At 37.9% G+C, this 21,156-nt stretch overlaps 1 protein-coding gene across 42 annotated transcripts in view; it reads right to left on the reverse strand.

Annotated features, from left to right (window-relative positions):
* PLCB4 (phospholipase C beta 4) overlaps positions 1–21,156 on the reverse strand; it is a 437,093-nt gene that overhangs the window by 13,348 nt on the left and 402,589 nt on the right. For 27 of the 42 annotated variants that reach the window (XM_077951219.1, XM_077951206.1, XM_077951225.1 and 24 more), the window contains 3 exons: positions 20,868–20,954; positions 17,155–17,191; positions 13,407–14,956 (listed from right to left, as the gene is read on the reverse strand). In XM_077951219.1, coding sequence (XP_077807345.1) covers positions 14,868–14,956; positions 17,155–17,191; positions 20,868–20,954 — 213 coding nt within the window. In that variant the 3' untranslated portion in view covers positions 13,407–14,867. Of the gene's footprint in view, positions 1–13,406; positions 14,957–17,154; positions 17,192–20,867; positions 20,955–21,156 lie in introns of those variants that run through there. The other 15 variants (XM_077951234.1, XM_077951230.1, XM_077951236.1 and 12 more) reach the window with 2 other exon arrangements.

Raw genomic sequence — 21,156 nt, forward strand, 5'->3', positions numbered from 1 at the left:
AGCACACATTACAGTATTTGTGTATCTTTCATGTTTTCTGTCCTAATGGCTAAAATATCTAAAATGGGAAATAATAATCCAGAGCTGGTTAGCTCTCACTGATTTTGGTAATTAATTTTGATCATTCAAGAGTACCTTATTTTTGATTATTCAGGACTTTTGTTGTTTCTATTTCTTGTGAATAACATCCATACCGGAAGATAGCCAGAGAGAAAGAAAAGAGGAAGCAAATAACTCTTAATATTTTTTCCTTATTGAGTAATCCACTAAGAAAACTTCACAATGTGTCTTTCTGCATAACATTGAGGAGTCTGCCATCTAACAGGAAAGTTAAGGCACACATATGAACATCTGGCACACTCTAGCAGCTGGAAGTATCATTATTTTTTTAAACAAAGTAAGTCTACTTTGAATGTTCTCTCCCAATGCTGCTAACTCTCCAAGGCTGAAGGGGAGCTCACTGCAGTAGATACTTTTGGTGCCCTACTCATATTCCCTTGTCTCCTCAACCTCCCATAACTTTAGTACCATCTCATTCATGCCTAAGTCTTCCTGCCTCCAGCACATGCAGCTCTCTCCCTGAGGGCTTCTCTGGCTCCAGGAGCTTGCTTGACCTATGAGGGGCTGGTTGGAGCTACTAGGGAGTCACTACCCCCAAGAAAAACTCCCTTCCAAAGAGAAGAGAACGCTGATGGATAAATACCCCTTGTCTCCACCCTGGTGGGACAATTCTGAGGTGTGTGCTATACCATCCTGCCATCTCTAGTGAGATTGTGCCCATTGCCCACAGCAGTAACACTCTCCATAATTATTCCTTAGTGTTTTACTTCCATCCCCCAACCCCTCATTATATTTCCTGGGATCACCTTCCAAATAAAATACTTGCACTCAAATTTTTCTCTGAGGCTCTGCTTTTTGCAGAACACACACTGCGACATCCCAAATCATTTGTCGTCTTCTTCAGAACCACACAATCACACTAGGACTTTTAAACACCTGGGGAGTGGGGGAGGTGCCCACTCCTCAGTCCCAGAGGTCACTGTAGCCATTGTCTCTTGTCCAACCCAGCAAGGGCAAGAGCGCTCGGTCCAAGGAAGCCTTCACTCCTGGCAGCTCCCTTTGTCTACAAAGATTCGTAAAGCAGCAGAAACCAAGGCTTGGAATCAGGCAGCAGAACCATCTGAGATTCTGCCACTTCCTGGCCCTGGACTTCAGAAACCCTGTGTCTTTGAGGACTCCAAGGGGCTTTTTTGCTTTTCCTCCCCCAAAGCTAAAGAGTTGGGTTCCTGCCACTCTGCCTCTGCACCCCCATCCCTTCCCTCTTCTCTACTCTAGGGTAAGTGGGCTAGACCGAAGGCTGGCAAACTTTCCTTGCAAAGGGCCAGACAGCAAACATTTTAGACATTGTAGGTCATACGGTCTCTGTTAGAAATCTTTGACCCTGTTGTCACAATGCAAATGCAACTACAGGTCATATTTAACTGGATGAGCATGGCAGTGTTCCAATACAATATTTTTATGGACACTGAAATATGAATTTCATATAATTTTTATGAATCACCAAATATTTTTCTTTTAACATTTTTCCAACCGCAGAAACATAAAACCCATTCTTATCTCATGGGCCATATAAAAACAGGTGAGAGACCAGATCTGGCCAGTGGAATATATAGTTTTCTGAAATATATAGACTTTCAAAAGCAAAATTCTGTTTAGATTTTATTACCCTGCTGAACTCCCTTTTTGACTGGCATTATTTAAACCAAATCTAATTAATGTTGGGAATGCATGGGATTTATCAAGTCCCGATGTATTATCAACAAATAAATCCTTCTAGTGCAGGGATCATGTTTCTTTGCATTTTCTTCATAGCACCTTGTATGATGGTATCCATAAATTAAATTAATTTATAACAGCACCAAAAGCGGGGAGTTTATTATTTGTTCATTTATTTTATTTTATTTTATTTTATTTTGAGATGGAGTCTCGCTCTGTTACCCAGGCTGCAGCGTAATGGCATGATCTTGGCTCACTGCAACCTCCGCTTCCCGGGGTCAAGCGATTCTCCTGTCTCAGCCTCCTGAGTAGCTAGGATTACAGTCGCCCGCCACCATGAGCTGCTAATTTTTGTATTTTTTTTTTTAAGTAGAGATGGGGTTTCACCATGTTGGTCAGGCTGTATTATTTGTTCTTTACTGTGCTAAGTGCTGTGCTGAGGGGCTCACTCACTCATTTCCTCATTCGAAGCAGAAATGATAAAAACTGTACTAATAGGTTGCCATGACAATGAAATGACATTGTGCCTTTGACAAATGCTCTTTGTTCATTGCAAAATGTCAGGTGGTTTAGTGATGGTGTTTTTAAAGTATAGGATGTGATGATCTCTATGACAGTGTGGTGGTTCTATAAAGAAGAGAAATTTGGAGACAGGAGAATAAATGGGTTCTGTTTTTAAATCTCCATGGTGTTGCTTTGTGACCTCGGATTCAACATTTGTACAAAGGTGATAAGGTTCTCCATTTGCCTGTAACATGGAGATTAAATGAGAGAGCTCACTAAATGCTATAAATGTGTTAGATTTAACTTTAACATTTGGGGTCTGCACTATGAGTGTGTGTGTGTGTGTGTGTGTGTGTGTGTGTGTGTGTTTAGGTAGAAATCTAAGATGGCCCCCAATACTCTCACCTCCTTGTATGTGTACTCTGAATAACCCCTTCCCATGAAGCATGGGCAGAACTGTGAATCTGATAAATTTAACTTCCTTGATTAGGTTGTATTATCTGAAATAGTTGGGGGAATTTTGCAGATACAATTAATTTTGCAGATATAATAAGTCAAACCAGTTGACTTTGAGGTAATCAAAAGGGAGATTATCCTGGTAGGGCTGACCTAATCAAGTGTGTTCTTAAAAGGGACTGCTAGATCCTTCCTGAAAGAGGAATGCTAAAAGAGATTCTGCTGCTGGCTTTGAATGGGTAGGCTGTCACGTTGTAAAGAGGAGATATATATATATATCTACATATATATCTATATATATATATATATATATATCTATATATATATATATATATATACACACACACGGCCATGTGACAAGGAACTAGGCAGCTTCTAGGAGCTGAGAACTACCCTTGATCAACCAACAGCCAGCATGCGAGTGGGGACTTGAATCATATAACTGCAAATAACTGAATTCTAAAAAATAACTACTTGAACCTGTAAGTGAATCCTGAGACTCAGATGAGAACACAGCCTAGCTGACACTTCACTTTAGTCCTGTGAGCTTCTGAGCAGAGAATCCAGCCACACTGTGCCCAGACCTTTGACCTACAGAACTATGAGATAGTAAGTGGGTTTGCAGTAACTTTGTGGTCATTTGTTATGCAGTAATAAAAGAGGCATACAATTCTACATGGGGTGATAAGAATAAGTGTGTAAAAGACAAAAGTCTAGAACTAATGGCTAACAGGTGTGGTCTGGGTCATAAATTCTGCATTCCATTCTGAGTAGGGAAGAATTCGGAAGGGTGTCGTGGGATGCAAGCATCATAGACAAAAGATTCCTGAGATCCATCTTTTCTCATGAAAGGAAGAAAAGGAAGTATTTTGTTAGAGAATGTGGGACTGGAGCATGGGAAGTTTGTGCCTCCATATAGTTTGAGGTCATGAAGATGAAGACAAGGGAGTGTTTCAAGAATGGAGCAATGGTTGACTGTATCAAACATTGCAGAGAGGTTTTGATGAGCATGTAGAAGAGACACATAGGATTTGGCTAGGTGAAGGTTATCCACATCTTGAGCAATGCCAATGGACATGATGGGAGTTTAACAGTGAGTTTACCTCCACATTTAAAATCCATTGATATTTGACAAGGATGCCAAGACAATTCAATTGAGAAAAAGTTTTTTCAGCAAAGGCTTTGTAGATCTCTAGAACTTATGTAAAAACAAAAACAAAAACAAATGGTTCTGGGACAACTAGGTATCCAAATACAAAAGAATGCAATTCGCCCTTACAGTATATACAAAAAGAATTCATAATGGAGCAAAGACCTACATGTAAGAGAGAAAACTATAAAACTCTTAGAAGAAAGCAGGCATAAATCTTAGTAACCTTGGATGAAGCAATGGCTTCTTAAATATGACACCAAGAGCACAAGCAACAAAAGAGAAAAATAGACAAATTGAACTTCATCAAAATTTAATCTTCTGTGTTTCAAAAGACACCATGAAGAAAGTGAAAAGACAACCCACAGAATAAGAGAAAAATTTTGCAAATTATATATCTGAAAAAGGACTAGTATCTAAAATGTGTAAAGAACTCCTACAACTCAACAATAAAAAGATAATACAATTTAAAAATGAGCAAGGTTCTGAAATATGTATTTCTACAAAAAAGATCTACAACTTGCCAATAAGCACATGAAAAGATGCTTAATACCATTAAGGATCAGGGAAATGAAAGTCAAAACCGTAATAAGATACCCCCCCACACACACTAGGATGACTATAATAAAAAAGGTGATAAGTATTGACAAAGATATAGAGAAATCAGAATCTTCATACACTGTTGGTGGAAGTGTGAAATGATGCGGCCACTTTGGGAGACAGTCTGGCAGTTCTTCAAAGAGTTAAACATAGAGTTACCATGTGACGCAGCAATTCTACTCCTAGATATATACCCAACAGAAAAGAAAACATACATCCACACAAAAATTTGTATGTGAATGTTCATAACAGCATTATTCATAATAGCCCCAAATCAGAAACAATCCAAATATTTTTTAACTGATAAATGAATAAATAAAATGTGTTATCTTCCCTTAAAGCTTGGTATACTGAAAAAGTTGCAATTTGTCTCTCCAGAGGTATGTAATGAATATTACTCTATTAAACATCTTATTGAAATGAACTTTGCTAACCAATTATTAAAAGTATATAATCTAATACATTTTTCCAAATATTTAAAATCATACCTTTATACGTCATGCAAAAATAATGACGTGATATTATTTTAAAATTCCTAAAAGAGTTTCTATAGGTTATGTATTAAGATGAAGAGGAATTCTCAGCTAAAAAGGTAAACACAGCCATAAATGATCTTCAAAATACCACTCTTTGAAACTTAGGATATGCCTGGAACTGTATGTATTAAACGATTCAAAAGCTAACTTGATTCTCACAGCAGCACCATGAGGTAGGTGGCATTACATCCATTCTACAGATGGAAGGCTCAAATTCCACGGCATTAAGTAGGATGTCTGAAGTCTGCAGCTAGTGAATAGCGGAGTTAGGATCTAAGCTGTAGTCAGTGGGATCCCAAATTAGACTGTTAATGGCCACACTGACTTCTACAAGTAGAAAGTTTAGTCTGTCTCAGCTGATCCCAGCTGTACCCATTTCCATTTTGCTTTGCACTATCATTTAATGTTACTGCAGATCCCCTTGGGAGAATATATGTCAAATTTATCATCTGGGTTCTCTTTAATCCGACAGCTGCCTCCTTTTCTAAGTGGATATTTCTGCTCTTTTTCCTGGGTGTGTCATTTCTTGTCCCTTGTGAGAGGCTCTTTCTTAAGTTACTCTTGTATTAGTTCAAATCACTTTTTTTGTTGTGAACTTGGAGAGTTGGCATGGAAAATGCTAGATGGGAAGAATAAAGAGAGACTATTCCACATCCAACTCTGCCTCCCTCACTCAGCACAGGCTTTTGAGAGGAGTAGAATAGTTTCCTTGTGGAGCAGCAAAGCCCACTGATTTAATTTTATGCTCAAAACTCTTCTAGGTAATTATGCCTCTTCAACGGTTTCCAGTAAGCAACAGGCTTCAGGAGTAAACTTTGTTATTTTGGCATTATCACTATTGATCTTCTGAATGTGTATATGTATTTTTGTATACTAAATTATATTTTATTTCCCCCCATTTTCTTTATACCATGAGAATATATCTAATGCTCATGGTATTTAAAACATGGTTTTAATTGAGATTTATACATGCAACGGAAGACATAAATCTTAGGTGTATTCCCTGATTCCCTGATCAGTGTTTACCTGTATAAACACCCATGTAACCTCCACCCAGCTTAAGTTATAGACCAGCAGTTCTCAAAATCTTTGGTCTCAGGAATTCCTTAATACTCTTAATATTTTTTAAAAACTCAGAGTTTGGTTATGTGAATTATATCTGTCAACATTACTATATTAAAAATTTGAAACACGAATTTCAAAATATTTCTCAATTCAATAAAAATAACAAAACTGTCACTTGTTAATATATAACCAATGTTGTGCTATTACAATAACATTTTTGTGAAACATAACTGTATTTTCTAAAAGTTGGTGAGAAGAGGCATTGTTTTACATTGTTGCAAATCTCTTTAATGTATGGCTTCACAGAAGTCATCTGAGTTCTAATGTCTTTTTCTTCATTCAGTCTGTTGTGATATGTCATTTTCACTGCAGCATATGAAGAAATCTGGCCTCCCACAGAGATGGATTTGGAAACAGGAGGACTTTACAGACCCTCTGACAGTCTCTTGGGGACACAATGGCTTGCCAAGGGATCCGTGATACATACTTCGAGAACCGCTTGCATAGACCATCATCATCCTGGAAGGCTTTTTCAGAGAGGACCACTACTCTGACCTTCTCCTTCAAGATTAGCATTGTCTTTCCTTGATCTTCATGTATGTGGAATCATAAGGTAAGTACTTTGGTGTGTTCTATTGTGTGAATATACTAAATTTTATGAATCCATTCTCCTATTGGTACACATCTGATTTGTTTCTAGCTTTTTATTATTATGAATAAAGAACATGCTTTTGGATGAACACATACAAATACACTCATTTCTTTTTTTCTTTTTCCTTATTCTTTTTTAAGATGGGGTCTCATTATGTATTACATGCTGGAGGGTAGTGGCTATTCACAGGTGTGATCACAGAACACTACTTTGTACTCTGGGATTAAAGAGGAGGTATAGCCTTGAATTATATCCTCAGCCTCCCAAGTAGCTTGGGTTGCAGGTGCGTACCACCATGCCTGGCTTACACTCATTTCTCTTAGAGTGTAATTGCTGGGACATAAGATTGGCAGATATTTAGCTTAATAGACTTCCAAGTCTTAGAAAATATATTTACTTTGCTGAATTTTATTTCAGCATATATTAGTTAACATAATACACTTTTAAATTATTCTAAGTATATTTAAATACATTTCTCTTATTAATATCTAATATATGCTGTTATATTTTTCTTTTAAGAATTTTGCTTTAAAATCACTGTAACTACTCAATACCATGTATTTCCATTGCTAGACTACTGCATTTAAAAAATCTGTGTCCCATATTTTATGCAATTGGACAAAGTAATGTGGTAAAGTAATTCCCCATTTATCTGCAGTTTTAGGACCCATAACTCAAACAGACCAGTCTGAAATCAGCTACTTAATATTAGCATCCAAGACTGTGGCAGGATGTCATTTGAGTGACCAGGGAGCCCAAAGGAAGAAGAGAGAAGGTTTAAAAGCAAACCAAAAAAAAAAAAAAAAAAAAATGAAAAAACAGGGAGGGGGAGGGAGAAAGTAGAAGACGAAAGAAGAAGAAGGAATAGGAGGAGGAGGAAGAAGGAGGAGGAGGAGGACAAGGAGGAGGAGGTGTTTGTCAAATGACAAAGTTAGTTGAAAGCATCAGCAGTCCAGGTTAGAGGAATTGACCAGCAGACCCTCAGAAGGTTACCAATAAAAAGAAACCTGAGACATCAAACAAGAGGCTTAGCAGCTGGAATCACTCCCTGAGAAAACCATTTCCATGCCTATCGGTGATTCCAGTGGCTTTTGAAAGCTGCAGTCTCTGGGACTTTGAAATGAGACTGTTTTATCATCTTCCTATTCCCAGGGCTTGGCTGTATCAGTCAGTTATGGCCACATAACAAAAAATCCCAAAATGCAGGGGCTCAAATCAACATCCATTCACTATTTCTCATGTGGTTATGAGTTGGCTGGGTGTTCCCACTGCTCTGGGAAAGGTGTGGCTGATCTCAGCTGCAGGCTGACACATCTATTGTCAGCTGGTAAAATGGATGAGGTAACTCAACTCTCCGCAAGTCACCCATACCCGCCAGCAGGCCAGCCCTCTCACGTGCTCTCATGGCAGTATCAGAGACTCAAAGGGAAGAAAAAAAAATGTGCCTTCACTTGTGTCAAGCTTGCTGTTACAGCGTGAGTGTTCCTTATCCAAAATGCTTGGGACCGTAAGTGTTTCAGATTTCAGATTGTTTTTAGATTTTGGAATATCTGCATATACATAATAAGATATCTTGGGGATGGGATCCAAGTCCAAACACACAATACATTTATGTGTCATTACATAGTATACACATAACCTCAGGGTAATTTTATATACTGTTCTAAATAATTTTGTCCATAACAAACTGGGGCCATTAATGCCACCCACCTACCATATGAATATGGCCTAAAGCTAAAATTGTTGATATGTTTTTAAAATAGAGTGCATTACTGGTAAAAACAAACAAACAAACAAAAAACAACAACAACAAAAAACAAGTTGAAGGGCTGGACGTGGTGGCTCATGCCTGTAATCCCAGCACTTTGGGAGCCTGAGGCAGGTGGATTGCCTGAGGTCAGGAGTTTGAGAACAGCCTGGTCAACATGGTGAAACCCCATCTCCACTAAAAATACAAAAATTAGCCAGGCGTGGTTGTGTGTGCCTGTAATCCCAGCTACTCAGGAGGCTGAGGCAGGAGAATCACTTGAACCCAGGAGGCAGAGGTTGCAGTGAGCCAACATAGTGCTACTGCACTCCAGCCTGGGTGACAGAGTCACTCTGTCTCTTAAAAAAAAAAAAAAAGTTGAAAGAGTGTAACAGTGAAACACTAAAAGAACTAACACAATTGACCCCATTTTGTTTTGTTTGGTTTAAGGGGCCTTTTCCTGTTCCTGCACATAGGCTAGGCTGATTTGGGCACACAGATAAAATACAAAAATAGCAATTTTGTATTTGTACTCTGGGATTAAAGAGGAAGTATGTAAACAACTAACTATGTTTTGCTAAAGATTTATAGGAACATTGTGACTTGACCAAAGACAAAGCAGTTTCCAACGTTCTCAGACCCTTGTTGGCACTCAGATGTCTGCAGTTGTCGGTCACCTCTTGATCCCAACTCCTCCTCTTTCCATTGCCCTTAACATAAAGAGTCTGAAATGAGTACTGACCAAAGATGGTACTTTAGGATGCTAGTCCGCCACCTTCTCAGTTTTCTGGCTCTTTGAACTAAAGTCACCTTCCTCGTTCCAACTCCTTGTCTCTCCACTTACTGGCTATTGTATGGTGAGCAGAATGAGTTGTAACTGGGTTACGAGGGTAGAGAGGATAAGAGTGGTTTTTCTAATAAATATTTAATCCATGAACAAATAAAGTTAGTTCAATGCTGAAGAAATGTCTAACCATTTATATGGCTACTTGATGTAGGAGAAGTGAATTCATAATACAGGGTATAGCCTGTAGGGTTCAATAGGCTGTGCTATAAATACCACACCCTAACAAAATACCGAGATGTTTCTAAGGAAAAACAAAAGATAGAAGTGTTAAAAGCTGCATGTGAATTTTGAGAAAATCCATGAATTGCTTGAAAAGGGCAAACAATTTTGATGGATCAGTATAACATTTCCTCATTCACATTATACGATATCAAAGTTCTGAAATGACAGATGGTCAAATCCTTTTTCCGTCTGTTTTGTTTTTGGTACATTCTGATTCATCTAAAGCTATTGGGTTCTGGTGCAAGTGATTAGGTATACAATATTAAATTGGCCATCATTGGAAATTTTTCCTAATTTTATTGTGCTGGACACTCAAAAATTTCCAGGATGAAGTACTTCAGAAATTGCCCCTTACCCTGAACTTCCAAGAAGGTAATGCTAGGAGAGGAAAGGAGTGGAAGAGGCACAGCATCATTTATCACGATAAGTACAGTGTAGACACCTATTTTTTAATGTAAAAGCAACAATGCTGCTATTTTAACCATCTCTCTACTCCCCCGACCCGCCTAATATTTTTTCATTATTCTAACCTATGGAGCAGAACGTTTTCCACAAAATATTATTAAAGAAGATGGCTCATAAATATTCATCCCAGAGGCACCACCCGGATTTATTATGACATTAAAGATGCAATTAAAATGTGTGCTTGAGATTCTGTTCAATGCCAAGCATCAAAGAAAAGTTGTAGAAACATGTGGCCTTGTTAGACTTGCGCAAGTGATGATGAAGGAGAAGTTATTTAGGGTTTTGAATGAGGCATCCCTAAGATAACCTCACTAATAAAATAATAGGGGTATTCCCTCTTCACTCTCCATAATCTCTTAATGTTGATGGGTCCACACTATTAGATCCCTGATGGCCACTGTGATCACTGCACTGTTTTAAAAGTATGCTAATAATAAGTATTAAGAAAAATGGTTTTTCTTGGAATTGAAAAGACACTTTGCAAAAAAGCTTCTTTTAGGTTTTCATTAAGTTTTCAAAGGCATTTCCTGCCCTGCCCAAGAGACTACACAGATGGTTACAAATCTTTCATTTTACTTCATAGAAAATAACTTAGTCATTTGATAGCTAGTGACTACCTGTTCTTTGAAAAGCAACTGAACAAAACCTGAAAAGAAATTAGTCAAGACTGCTGGAAAAGTCTCATGCTTAAATAGCTTTTAAAGTATAAATGGATAAATGAAAAACGGCAGGTTACTTCTTGCTTGGGAGAATGAGAGAACTTTTTCGAAATGGTATTTTTGGACGTTGCTTTTCAAGACTTAATAGAGCATTATTACGTAATGTGGCTAGAAAAGATGTGTATTATGTGTATGTGAACAAAGAATAGTGATAAATTCATATTGACTAAAATGAGTAGGCATGTTTGGGGGCAGAAAATGAATGTTGTTAACACTAATTTCAACATTATTCTTTAGGTAGTAGACAGGAATTCTGCATTTACAAGCAGAATGGTAATATGATTACAGGTGTCATTTGGGAAGATTAATCTCTGTGTAAAAGGGATTTGGAGGGCAAAGAAATTGAACAGCAAGTTTAAAATTCTGAACATTGAGTTATAAGGAAGGAGAAGGAAGGTCCCAAGACAGGGCAGAATTCGTAAGTTTTATGAACAGATTGGGGCTGGAGGAAATGAGATGGAGCAGAAAAAGATGGCCCCAAGGTTTAGCACTGGTTATGGACTATTAAAATATGGGGGGAGGACAGATGGAGAAAGGGTCTCTATTTTTTTTTAATTAATCACATGCAATGTGCACATGGCCGCCTATTTAACTATTGAAATCTGAGAGGGAGAGTCAGAGCTTCCGGAAAGAAGGGTAAAGGCTAGAATTACAGATTTGAGAATTACATGCAAAGAAGTAGAAATTAAAGGCATGTGATTGGAAGAAACAGCTAAAGGAAACAGAAGATTCTCTAAATAAGGACAGTGAAAGATAGATTTCTTTCCCTTTTGGAATTGCTTTCCAGGAAGCTCATTGCTAAATTTGAAACTCGGCTGCAGAATGGTTCCTTAGTTTAAGTTTTCTGATAAAATGATTCTCTTGTCTCCTATCTTTAAAACTTCCTCTCCTCCTTAAGGCTTAGGGTTGAGGAGTTTGTATAGTACTTTTGGAATACTACATATTTCATGGATTCCAAGATGTATATATTTTTCACATTTTAACATCTCTGAAATTGGGATGTGCCTTGACAGTCACTGGATGGTGTATCATAGTTTAATTGGCAGTGTCTTTCATTCTGTGTGGTATATAAAATAATGGTATATGCTATAATCAATAATGCCTTCGATTTGATGAAAGATGGTATTTTCTGATGTGTTTCCCTATCTTGGTAACCTGGCTGTTTTTCCATGAAGCCTTTTATTCCCCCAATAGGTGAAGAGCAACCTACTTAGGAAAAGAGAAGTATAGTACTGTATGGGTGTTCCATCAGTCAGGAATGGGTAGTTGAATATCTTCTCTGGGCTGAAAGAAAGAATAAAGGTAAGAATTGAGACTCAAGTGCCCTGGCTCCCAAATCAGAACAAAAAGTTCTGATGGTGGGAGAAGCAAGATATAGTACAAACCCAGATAGTCTTGGGGCCAGCATAAAGCTTGCTTGCTTCTTGCTTTTTGGGGCATTGCTCTGGAACATTTCAAGCCTCCTGGATTTAGAAGCCTCTGTGGTATTGGAACTACACGGCCCTAGTAGCTGACAAATGACCAAAGGAGTGTTTTGATGGATGGACCTGAGACAGCACCATTGGTTCCTGCACAGCCCCCAAAGACCTGGAAGTTCTGCATATCCCAGAAGAATGCTGGGATAAACTGATACCAGAATGAGGACTTGGCTGAGCAGGGACTTTGAACCACTGGGGTGGAAAGCTGCAGTAGAGTGCAGTTAGGACGTGTCCAACAATGGGGAAACCAGACGCTCCTACCAATTGCCAGGTGGACACATGAGCTCCCCTCACACCCAGATGCCATTTGGGGCAAAAAGCAAGATCTCTTGAATGAGAAGGGCCTCTAACAGGGAATTTGACTATCAAGTAACTAAACATGTCCCTGAAAATGGTTTTTTTTTGTTTTTTGTTTTTTTATAACTGGAAGAGCTGAGTTACTTTAACTGGCAATTAATTTTTCTTCATAATAAGGGAGAATGCAAGGTTTGAGTGTAATATGAACTTACAATAGCAGGTAACACCTTTATGTTGCACATTTGAGTTGTGTGTACATTTTAATCCTACTACAATGGATTAATGATATGATGTCTCAAATACTAAAAGTAACCTGGATTAAAGACAAAAACTGGTTCCATATATAACACTGGAAAATATAAATGCTTATGGTGGTCTAGGAGGATGAAAAGCCAGAGAAGAAGTAAGAAAAATGGAAAAACTAGTAGTACCTCTCCAAAGCAGAAACAAGAGGAGGCAAGTGATGAATTCAGTCAAGTGTTACAGAATGGTGAGCACAGTTGCGCTCTTGGATTTGATTTGATTTGATGATGAGAAGCCATTCAGAATCTTTGAAAATTGGCAATCTAAATATGGTGATATTTTATTAACCAAAATTTTTCATGAGATGTTAGTGCCAAAAGATATGTAGTCTAACTCCACTGTTTTACAGATAAGGAAACTAAGAACCAGAGATATTTTACAGAATCCAGTTCAAATCATAAATAGGAGAAAAACAAGTATATTACATCTGAAGTCAACTAGAATCTGCATGTTTTGCATCATTTGGGTGAAAAACATGTGGGGGTATTAATAAGCCCCCTTTGAAAATAACGATGAGATCATGCATATGAAAAAGGCCAAACACTTGCTAGAATGCATCTTGGGAGCAAATACTCTGACGAGTGTTATGTGTATTTTAATTTTTTATTAGAGAAGTTGGAAGTTTAATTTCAATATCGATGGTATCATCATTTTCTCCGCTTTGTTCAGAGGAACACACAGAATCAATTTGTACAAGCATATACAACAATTCATTTGGTGTTGTGCACTAAAATCAGTAATCTGATTAGTTCTAGACTACCGGGTTTCCATGCGCTCCTCTTGGCTTTGGTGGCATGGCTCAATTCCCAGCGGAATACTTTTTCATGCACTGTCTGCATCTCAACTACAACAGGCTTAAAGACCATGCAGATTAACACTGTAGCAAATTGTTTTGATATTTAACAGACATAAAAAGGTCATTTCCTGATATGAAATTCTGAAAATCTGCATAAATATTTTTGTGTAAAATTAAATTAGTTATGTATTTTTTTTCAAACTAGAACTTGAAGTATCAAGAATGCCCACATAATTCATATACACATATATATAGACTTTTTCATTATGCTAAAAGTCTTGATAGTCAAATTATATTCTGTGCCATACATGTATTTAACCAGTATTTATTTGGCATTAGGTTAACTGTGTCTGTATGGATTAGTCTTTATTGGTGCTTGTGTATCATGCAAACATAGTTCTAGTATTCCTGCTTACTAATCTTGTCATGTGGCAATACTTAGATGATTTTGCTCTCTAACAGTGTGAATTAAAGAGTATAAATACTTTATACATGGTCACATTTACAAACGTTTGCCAATAATCACTTCACAATCTTTATGGTGTGAATTGTAGTATCTGGAATCTGCGGAAACAATTCCTATAAAGCAATGTCAGATGTCAACTTTCTTAAATGTGCCTAACACAGTTCTCCTTTGAGTAATGATGAGTTTTGGCACACATACACTGCTCTATTTTTCTATTGTTCTAGTAATTTCCACAACTTTTACAGGAAATTAGCCTCTGATGGCATGGTAGAGACACGGCACTTACTGATGAGGTAACTTAGATGTAGAAAAATTTTGCAAAATTATTTGTCTAGCAGACCACCACTTCTGCTAATACATTTGTAGACAGAGTTTTCTTTTCCTAGTGCATGCACTTGCTATGAAATTGCTAATGCACTGTTTTTTGTTTTTGTTTTTTTGCTGCAGCTCAAACATGTCCTAAGGCATCACAAAGGAGAGTTGTTAACACCAAGCTCATTTACTTGTGATGGTATGTTATAGCAAACATGTTTAAGTTGTATTATCAATGGTTAAACTCTGCCTTACTGGAATAGTAAATTTTTGTGGATTTGTAGCTACTTTTGTCTGGCCAAGGAAATGCAATACTCAAGCTGCTAAATAGAAGTCAATCAGACATTCCAAGTCTCTCTGGTTTCAGATATCATCTTGTTTACACATGAAGGAAACAAAACAAACAGCTTTCATCCACGGAGTTTGTGTTCAGAAGTTTGTGAGTGAATCTTTTGATGCTTTGTGGGTTTACTGCTTCAGTTTGCATTTTGGAGTTTCATACTACTGTTGCTGGTCTGCGGTCCATCTCGGCTTCCAATTTCACCATCTGCTGCATCTCCTTCGCCTATAACATCAGAAACATGGCCTTACGTGTGTTGAAATTCTTATCTGAAGGCACTTAACAACCCTGGCCTCTCTTCTCCCATAAATATGATCCTGTCACCACATTCTTGCTACTCAAAATATGGTCCACGTAGAAGCAGCGCAGCATTGCCTGGGACTTTCTTAGAAACATAGAATCTTGGAGTCTACCCCAGACCTATTGAATCAGTTAAAATCTTCATTTTAACAAGATCTCCAGGAAGTTTTTATACACATTAAATTTTGAGAAGGACTGGTTTACACAGTGCCAGAAGAACCACTTGAAAAGAGGGTAGACCACTTGCTTTATCTTTAGACTGAAAAAGGGCAGGTTACTTCTTGCCACTTCTTACCACAAACTGCTTGATTTAGTTTCTACAGATTGACACGTTGCTTTGACTGTGTGTAGATAATTTTATCACATTTAGAATAAGTATTGCTTATGTGCAACTTATTTCCTAAATAGCCTGAAATTTAGTTAAAAGTAATTCCCTAAGAATCTAATTGATAGAGAAGTTCAGGTGAGAGCGTATTACATTGGACTGGCTGGAGTCTTCTGTAAATGGAATGTTACAGGAACATGCAGGTCTTCAGGAATCCTATTGTGCAAACTCTATCCCTGTGGGTTCTTACTTCTCTAGTGTAATTTTTATGGACTACCAGGAAGTAAGCAATAGTGAATTCAACCTCATGAGTTCAGATTGTCACTAAGACACAAGCTAATTCGAGAAGAGGAAAGAGGGTATGACAGGGGCAGCGTCTGGTGAGAAATACTTGCTTGGAAACAGGAAAAAATCAAATAGTACATTTCAGTTTTTATTATCCAATTGGTAGCCTGGATGCTTTTGCCCAACCCAATGCACATATCTTTTGAGGAATGAGGATTGCCCATTTCTTTTTTTAGTGACATGCTGCTTTGAAATAAAGGACATTTGAAAATAGAAACATGGACCTATGAAGATACAAATCGGAGGCAGATTCTGAAGTGCCCTGATGTTAATATTCATGTCTGCTTAGATATTCCAACTAAATGGAAGGTTACTGGGAGGGGGTTTGGTCAACTCTGTACATTATACGAGAAGCATCTTCCAAATGAATTCTTGTGACAAAATTAATTTAACCCATAGACTATACTGTGATTTCCTTCTTCTTCTTACTTCTATATTTTGGCATTAATTTTCATTTTGGTGAGGATGGATATAATAACACCAAAGAATTAAATCCTTCTGTGTAAATTTGGGATGGGGTGGTTCCCTCTGCCCAGATATTTTTTATGCCTAAAGTATAGTAATACTCTAATAGAGAAATGAAGAAATGGAGAAAAATATACAAACATGAAACTATGACACAAACAGTATTCATAAGGGATGACAGTGAAACATTATCAGCACTGGAAATTAAATACTTTCGTGTTCAGTAAATAGTAGCAAACGATTCTCTGTGCTTCTCCCCCTTTAGCTTCTGAAGAAAGTATTGACCACGGTGTAGAAGGAAGAATCATAGGACATTACAAGACTATTCCAACAGCTAAGTTTTTGTATGACTTGGGTGATCATTCATTCTCATTTGTCTGAGGCAATTCCAGTTTATGCCTGTAGTCCTAGATATTATGAACAGAGCTGCCTTTCACTCTCAAAACTATCCTGGTATGGACAATAAATTATATGGTCACCTTACTTATGAGGGGTGATCAGGGTCTTTAGTAGATGAGACTTAGCAGAGAGCATGACAAGAGTCATCGTGTAATGTTTCTATACGCAGAGCACAGCTCTGTCATTAAAAACCACCAACCAACTTTTACTGGGTGCTTTAAAAATTAATTGGAGTCATATTAACATTTGTGAGTGATCCAACTCTGTGACCCTGTCTTAGCTGTGGTCAGTCCAAATGACAGCTGCACATCACTACTCTGGTTATGTCTTTATTACCATGATCTGTTTCCCAGATCTGCAATAGAAAATACAGGCTCAAATACCCTCAGAAGTAATTCTCTAAAGACTCTGGGCATTTTGGCATGAATATGACATCAGAAATCCAAGCATGGAATAGTCAAGCTTTTAAATCCAAACCCTTCAGATATTAGTTATGACCAGATGTGACTCATAAATGGAGACTGCACAGAGAATACGGACGTAGTCAAGAAGGAAAGCAATGTCTTGCTTATCAGAGTTTCGGTCCTACCTTGCGATTGGGACACTGCATGACAGGATTTCAAAAGCTGTTTGTACAAAAATAGTAATGTCAAAATTGAGTCATACATACAAAGCAAAGAAAATAAATGAATATTGAAGTGAATTTGAGAAATGAATGCAAAACCATATACAGAAAAGCAAAAAGCTAAGGATAAAACACGTACACACCCTTCAGTGACAAACTTTCCCCTAGTTGATCTCAACAGAAAAAAAAAAAAAAGAAACAAAACAAACAACCAACGCCTGTCATCCCCAGACTGTGCCTCTCTTCTGTGGCAGTAAGTGGAGAACCTAGCCTTTAAGCAAAACCTTTTACCTCTCTGTATCAAATGATAGGATTGATGACAAAAATCAATTTTTGAGACTCGAGTGTGTGACAGTAATGGAGTCGTTAATGTTTGAAATGGTACATGTCAAGACAGATGAGATATACTGTGTAGCTGGGAGGTCTATGAAAAAACTCAAGTAGGAAAAACATCCCCAACCTTCAGAGTTTTAAGTGAATAATCTGCTGACCAAGTAGGCAAGGACATAAAGTGGCTTACAAATAGCTTAGAAGGTGAGGATCCAGAATCAGGACCAAAACATACTGCCGCTTGGTTTGTTTCTGCCAGTGCCCCCAACACTGGGTTAGCTAATGGACTGAATCCATTCCAGGCCTTGCTTTGGAAGGGGAGATTTGGGACACTGATTAGGAGTAGGGTCACAGGAAAACAGAAAGAAACCTTTGAGGGAAATACTATGGGAGAATGTTTACATTTATCTCTGGCTTAGAAAAAAAGTCTTGGGATTTAACAATTATTTAGAATATTGTTGTGGAAGTTTGAATTGTCTGGAGACATTGAACTGTTCTTGCTGATGAAATGTTTACCTGGTTATGAAGGGAGATACACTACATAGTTCCAGACCTTGCCTTTTCATGAGTAAAGAAGTGAAGTCACTGTATCTTTTGCACTATGCCCGTGACAGTGTTGTACCATACAGAGTAACTGTGAATTGAGAGCTTTCTCACCCTTAAATGCCAAAAATACTAGAAAGATCTGGGATTGAATTTGCAATTGAACAGGCCATATTTCTAAAGCAAAGCTTAACACAGAAATTCAAGTCCAAATTCTTTGCTTGCCAGAAGCATCAGTATGATATCTTAAATGTCTTTTCCTTGAATCTCATTAAATCTTTATCAGGTCTCAAGCCTTTTCATGTTCTATGCTTTCCCAAGCTTTTATGACTCAAAGTATCAGTCGTGGGTGGTAGACCTTAAAAGACATTATTTGAATTTCTGGAACAAAAAGCCAGCACTCTCCCAATACAGTCTAATCAATATAGCTATCACTAATCTAGCAGTTTAATGCAAGAACTCTGGTGTGGCTTGAATTAGTCATGTATTAGGATAAAAGCTCAAAGTGATTTTTAAAAATTATGTACTTCAGCTCTGAAACTAGCGATACAAGATGACTGTATTCTCTAGCTCTGGCATACACCACTATTGTAGTGATGAGTAATTCTGAGCACATTTACATTCTTTAGTCAAACTTGTTGCTAAGCAACACAATTAATTTCCAAGTAGTTTCTTAATTTAGTTAACTAACACATAACTGTGCCTTACCTTTCACTGTGCACTTCTTCTAGGGAGAATTTTTAAAAACCTTCTCCGGCCGGGCGCGGTGGCTCAAGCCTGTAATCCCAGCACTTTGGGAGCCCGAGACGGGCGGATCACAAGGTCAGGAGATCGAGACCATACTGGCTAACCCGGTGAAACCCTGTCTCTACTAAAAAATACAAAAAACTAGCCGGGCGAGGTGGCGGGCGCCTGTAGTCCCAGCTACTCCGGAGGCTGAGGCAGGAGAATGGCATGAACCTGGGAGGCGGAGCTTGCAGTGAGCTGAAATCCAGCCACTGCACTCCAGCCTGGGTGACAGAGCGAGACTCCATCTCAAAAAAAAAAAAAAAAAAAAAAACAAAAACCTTCTCCAAGGCATCCTTATCCGTACCCACTGTTGAATCACTGAAGCGGCTTCTAAAGCTTTGGTGATGGTAGCTTTATCCTTATTCATATTCCTACATTTCCCCCAGGAGCACTTTCTGAGAAGTGCTTTAAGAGCAAAACCATAAGCTAGGAAACTTGTACCAGAATGTGATGTGTTTATGAGTTGGTCAAATGAATTGGACCTATGGGGACAATAACCATGTATTGTCCCCTTGGAGTGGACTTGTTTATGAATAGAAGCATTTAGCTGAAAAGGACATGGGAAACATAACTAGGAAGTATGTTGATGAATAAAATTTCTATCCACCAAAAAGTAAAGAATCTGAAACTAGAAGTCAGATTTATCTGTTACCCTATTGACATACAAAAAATGATTTTATTTTATTTTATTTTATTTTTTAACTTTCTCAAAGGTACCTTTTAGTATAATTCCTACTTAAGTATTCTTCAAGGGGAGCCATTTACTTTGGAAAAAAGTATTCCTTAAATAAGATTGTTTTATAGATGGGAGAAAACAGGAAGGAACAATGTGGCACAAGTACATATTTCATCAAAACCTCTCCGTTTCTACATTGAATTACCTAGGAATAATAATTTCTATACCAATTACACCTAAAGAATAACATTTGAACTGACATTTGTCTGATACTTAAATGATAACTGAGGGTCTTGTTGTCACAGGAACTAGAGGGATTTCCATCAACTTGAAGGTTGCTGATGGGCTGTAGCCCATTTGGAAAGGTGCCCATCTGTACTATGCACCAGATAAAAATACATTTCTCTTGGTGCTGGTATATGCCCATTGGCCTAACTAGACAGTTGGAATTGGGATAACTCCTTTTTTTTTTTTTTTTTTTTTTTTTTTGAGATGGAGTCTCACTCTGTCACCCAGGCTGGAGAGCTGTGGTGCGATCTTGGCTCACTGCACCCTCCACCTCCTGAGTTCAAGTGATTCTCCCGCCTCAGCCTACTAAGTAGCTGGGACTACAGGTGCATGCCACCAGGCCTGGCTAATTTTTGTATTTTTAGTAGAGGTGGGGCTTCACCATGTTGGCCAGGATGGTCTTGATCTCCTGACCTGATCCACCCTCCTCAGCCTCTCAAAGTGCTGGGATTACAGGCGTGAGCCACTGCGCCCGGCCTGGATAACTCTTTATTTGTGTATATTTCTTTATTTAGTGTCTTGTCTTGCTGGGAAAAAGCACCAACACTACGGTATCTACTCATGCTCAGTGGTTTGTAGAGTGATGGGGGCTCATGACTTTAGATTCTACCTGTAAGCCCCAGGGAGGTTTTTAAACTTCATTTTCAGATTGAGGTTGAAAATAGGTGGTTTCTCTCATTTGCTTTTAAACATCATATCCCTTGCCTGTAGTTTGCAAATTATAAAACTCTAAATGAAAATGGAGAAATACTTTGTAATCTATTTTTTTCATACTCTCGCTTTTAGTAATTTCATTCTTAGAATCCCCATAATTTATCCAAATATTCTTTTTTTTTTTTTTTTGGCACAGCCAGATTCTGCTCCTGCTCCAAAAACAGGTACTTTCTTTTCTTTTTGGATATAATGGAGAAAATATAGTAATGGGCAACAAATTCTTCTATCCACCTTTCAATTACGATATGCAAAAAGCCACTGGTCACTATGGGCCACGGCATGTGTACCCCAAATTGGCTAGCTGCCTACATGTTTTTACGTATTTTAGGTAAAATACCTGCTCATTCTGTTTCTCTAGGAATTCTAGATGTTCAAGCTGGACTTTTTTCAACTGATCCATTTCTTTGGACTGCTTCATTGCGAGCTGCAAAAAAATAAATAAATAAAAATTAAAAAAAATTCTGATAAACTTTGGGTTACAATCTTAAAACAGGGATGAGAGATGACTTGTAACTTTATAATTTAAGTGAAAGAGATAATAATTTTTAAAAAATCATCTCAAAATTTGTCGAGTTTAAACTCATAATTCTTTCTGGGAAGATCTTTCCTGCTAAAATCTTAGAAAA

Source organism: Macaca mulatta, chromosome 10 (genome assembly GCF_049350105.2).
Source record: "Macaca mulatta isolate MMU2019108-1 chromosome 10, T2T-MMU8v2.0, whole genome shotgun sequence".
Classification (NCBI taxonomy): Eukaryota; Metazoa; Chordata; class Mammalia; order Primates; family Cercopithecidae; genus Macaca; species Macaca mulatta.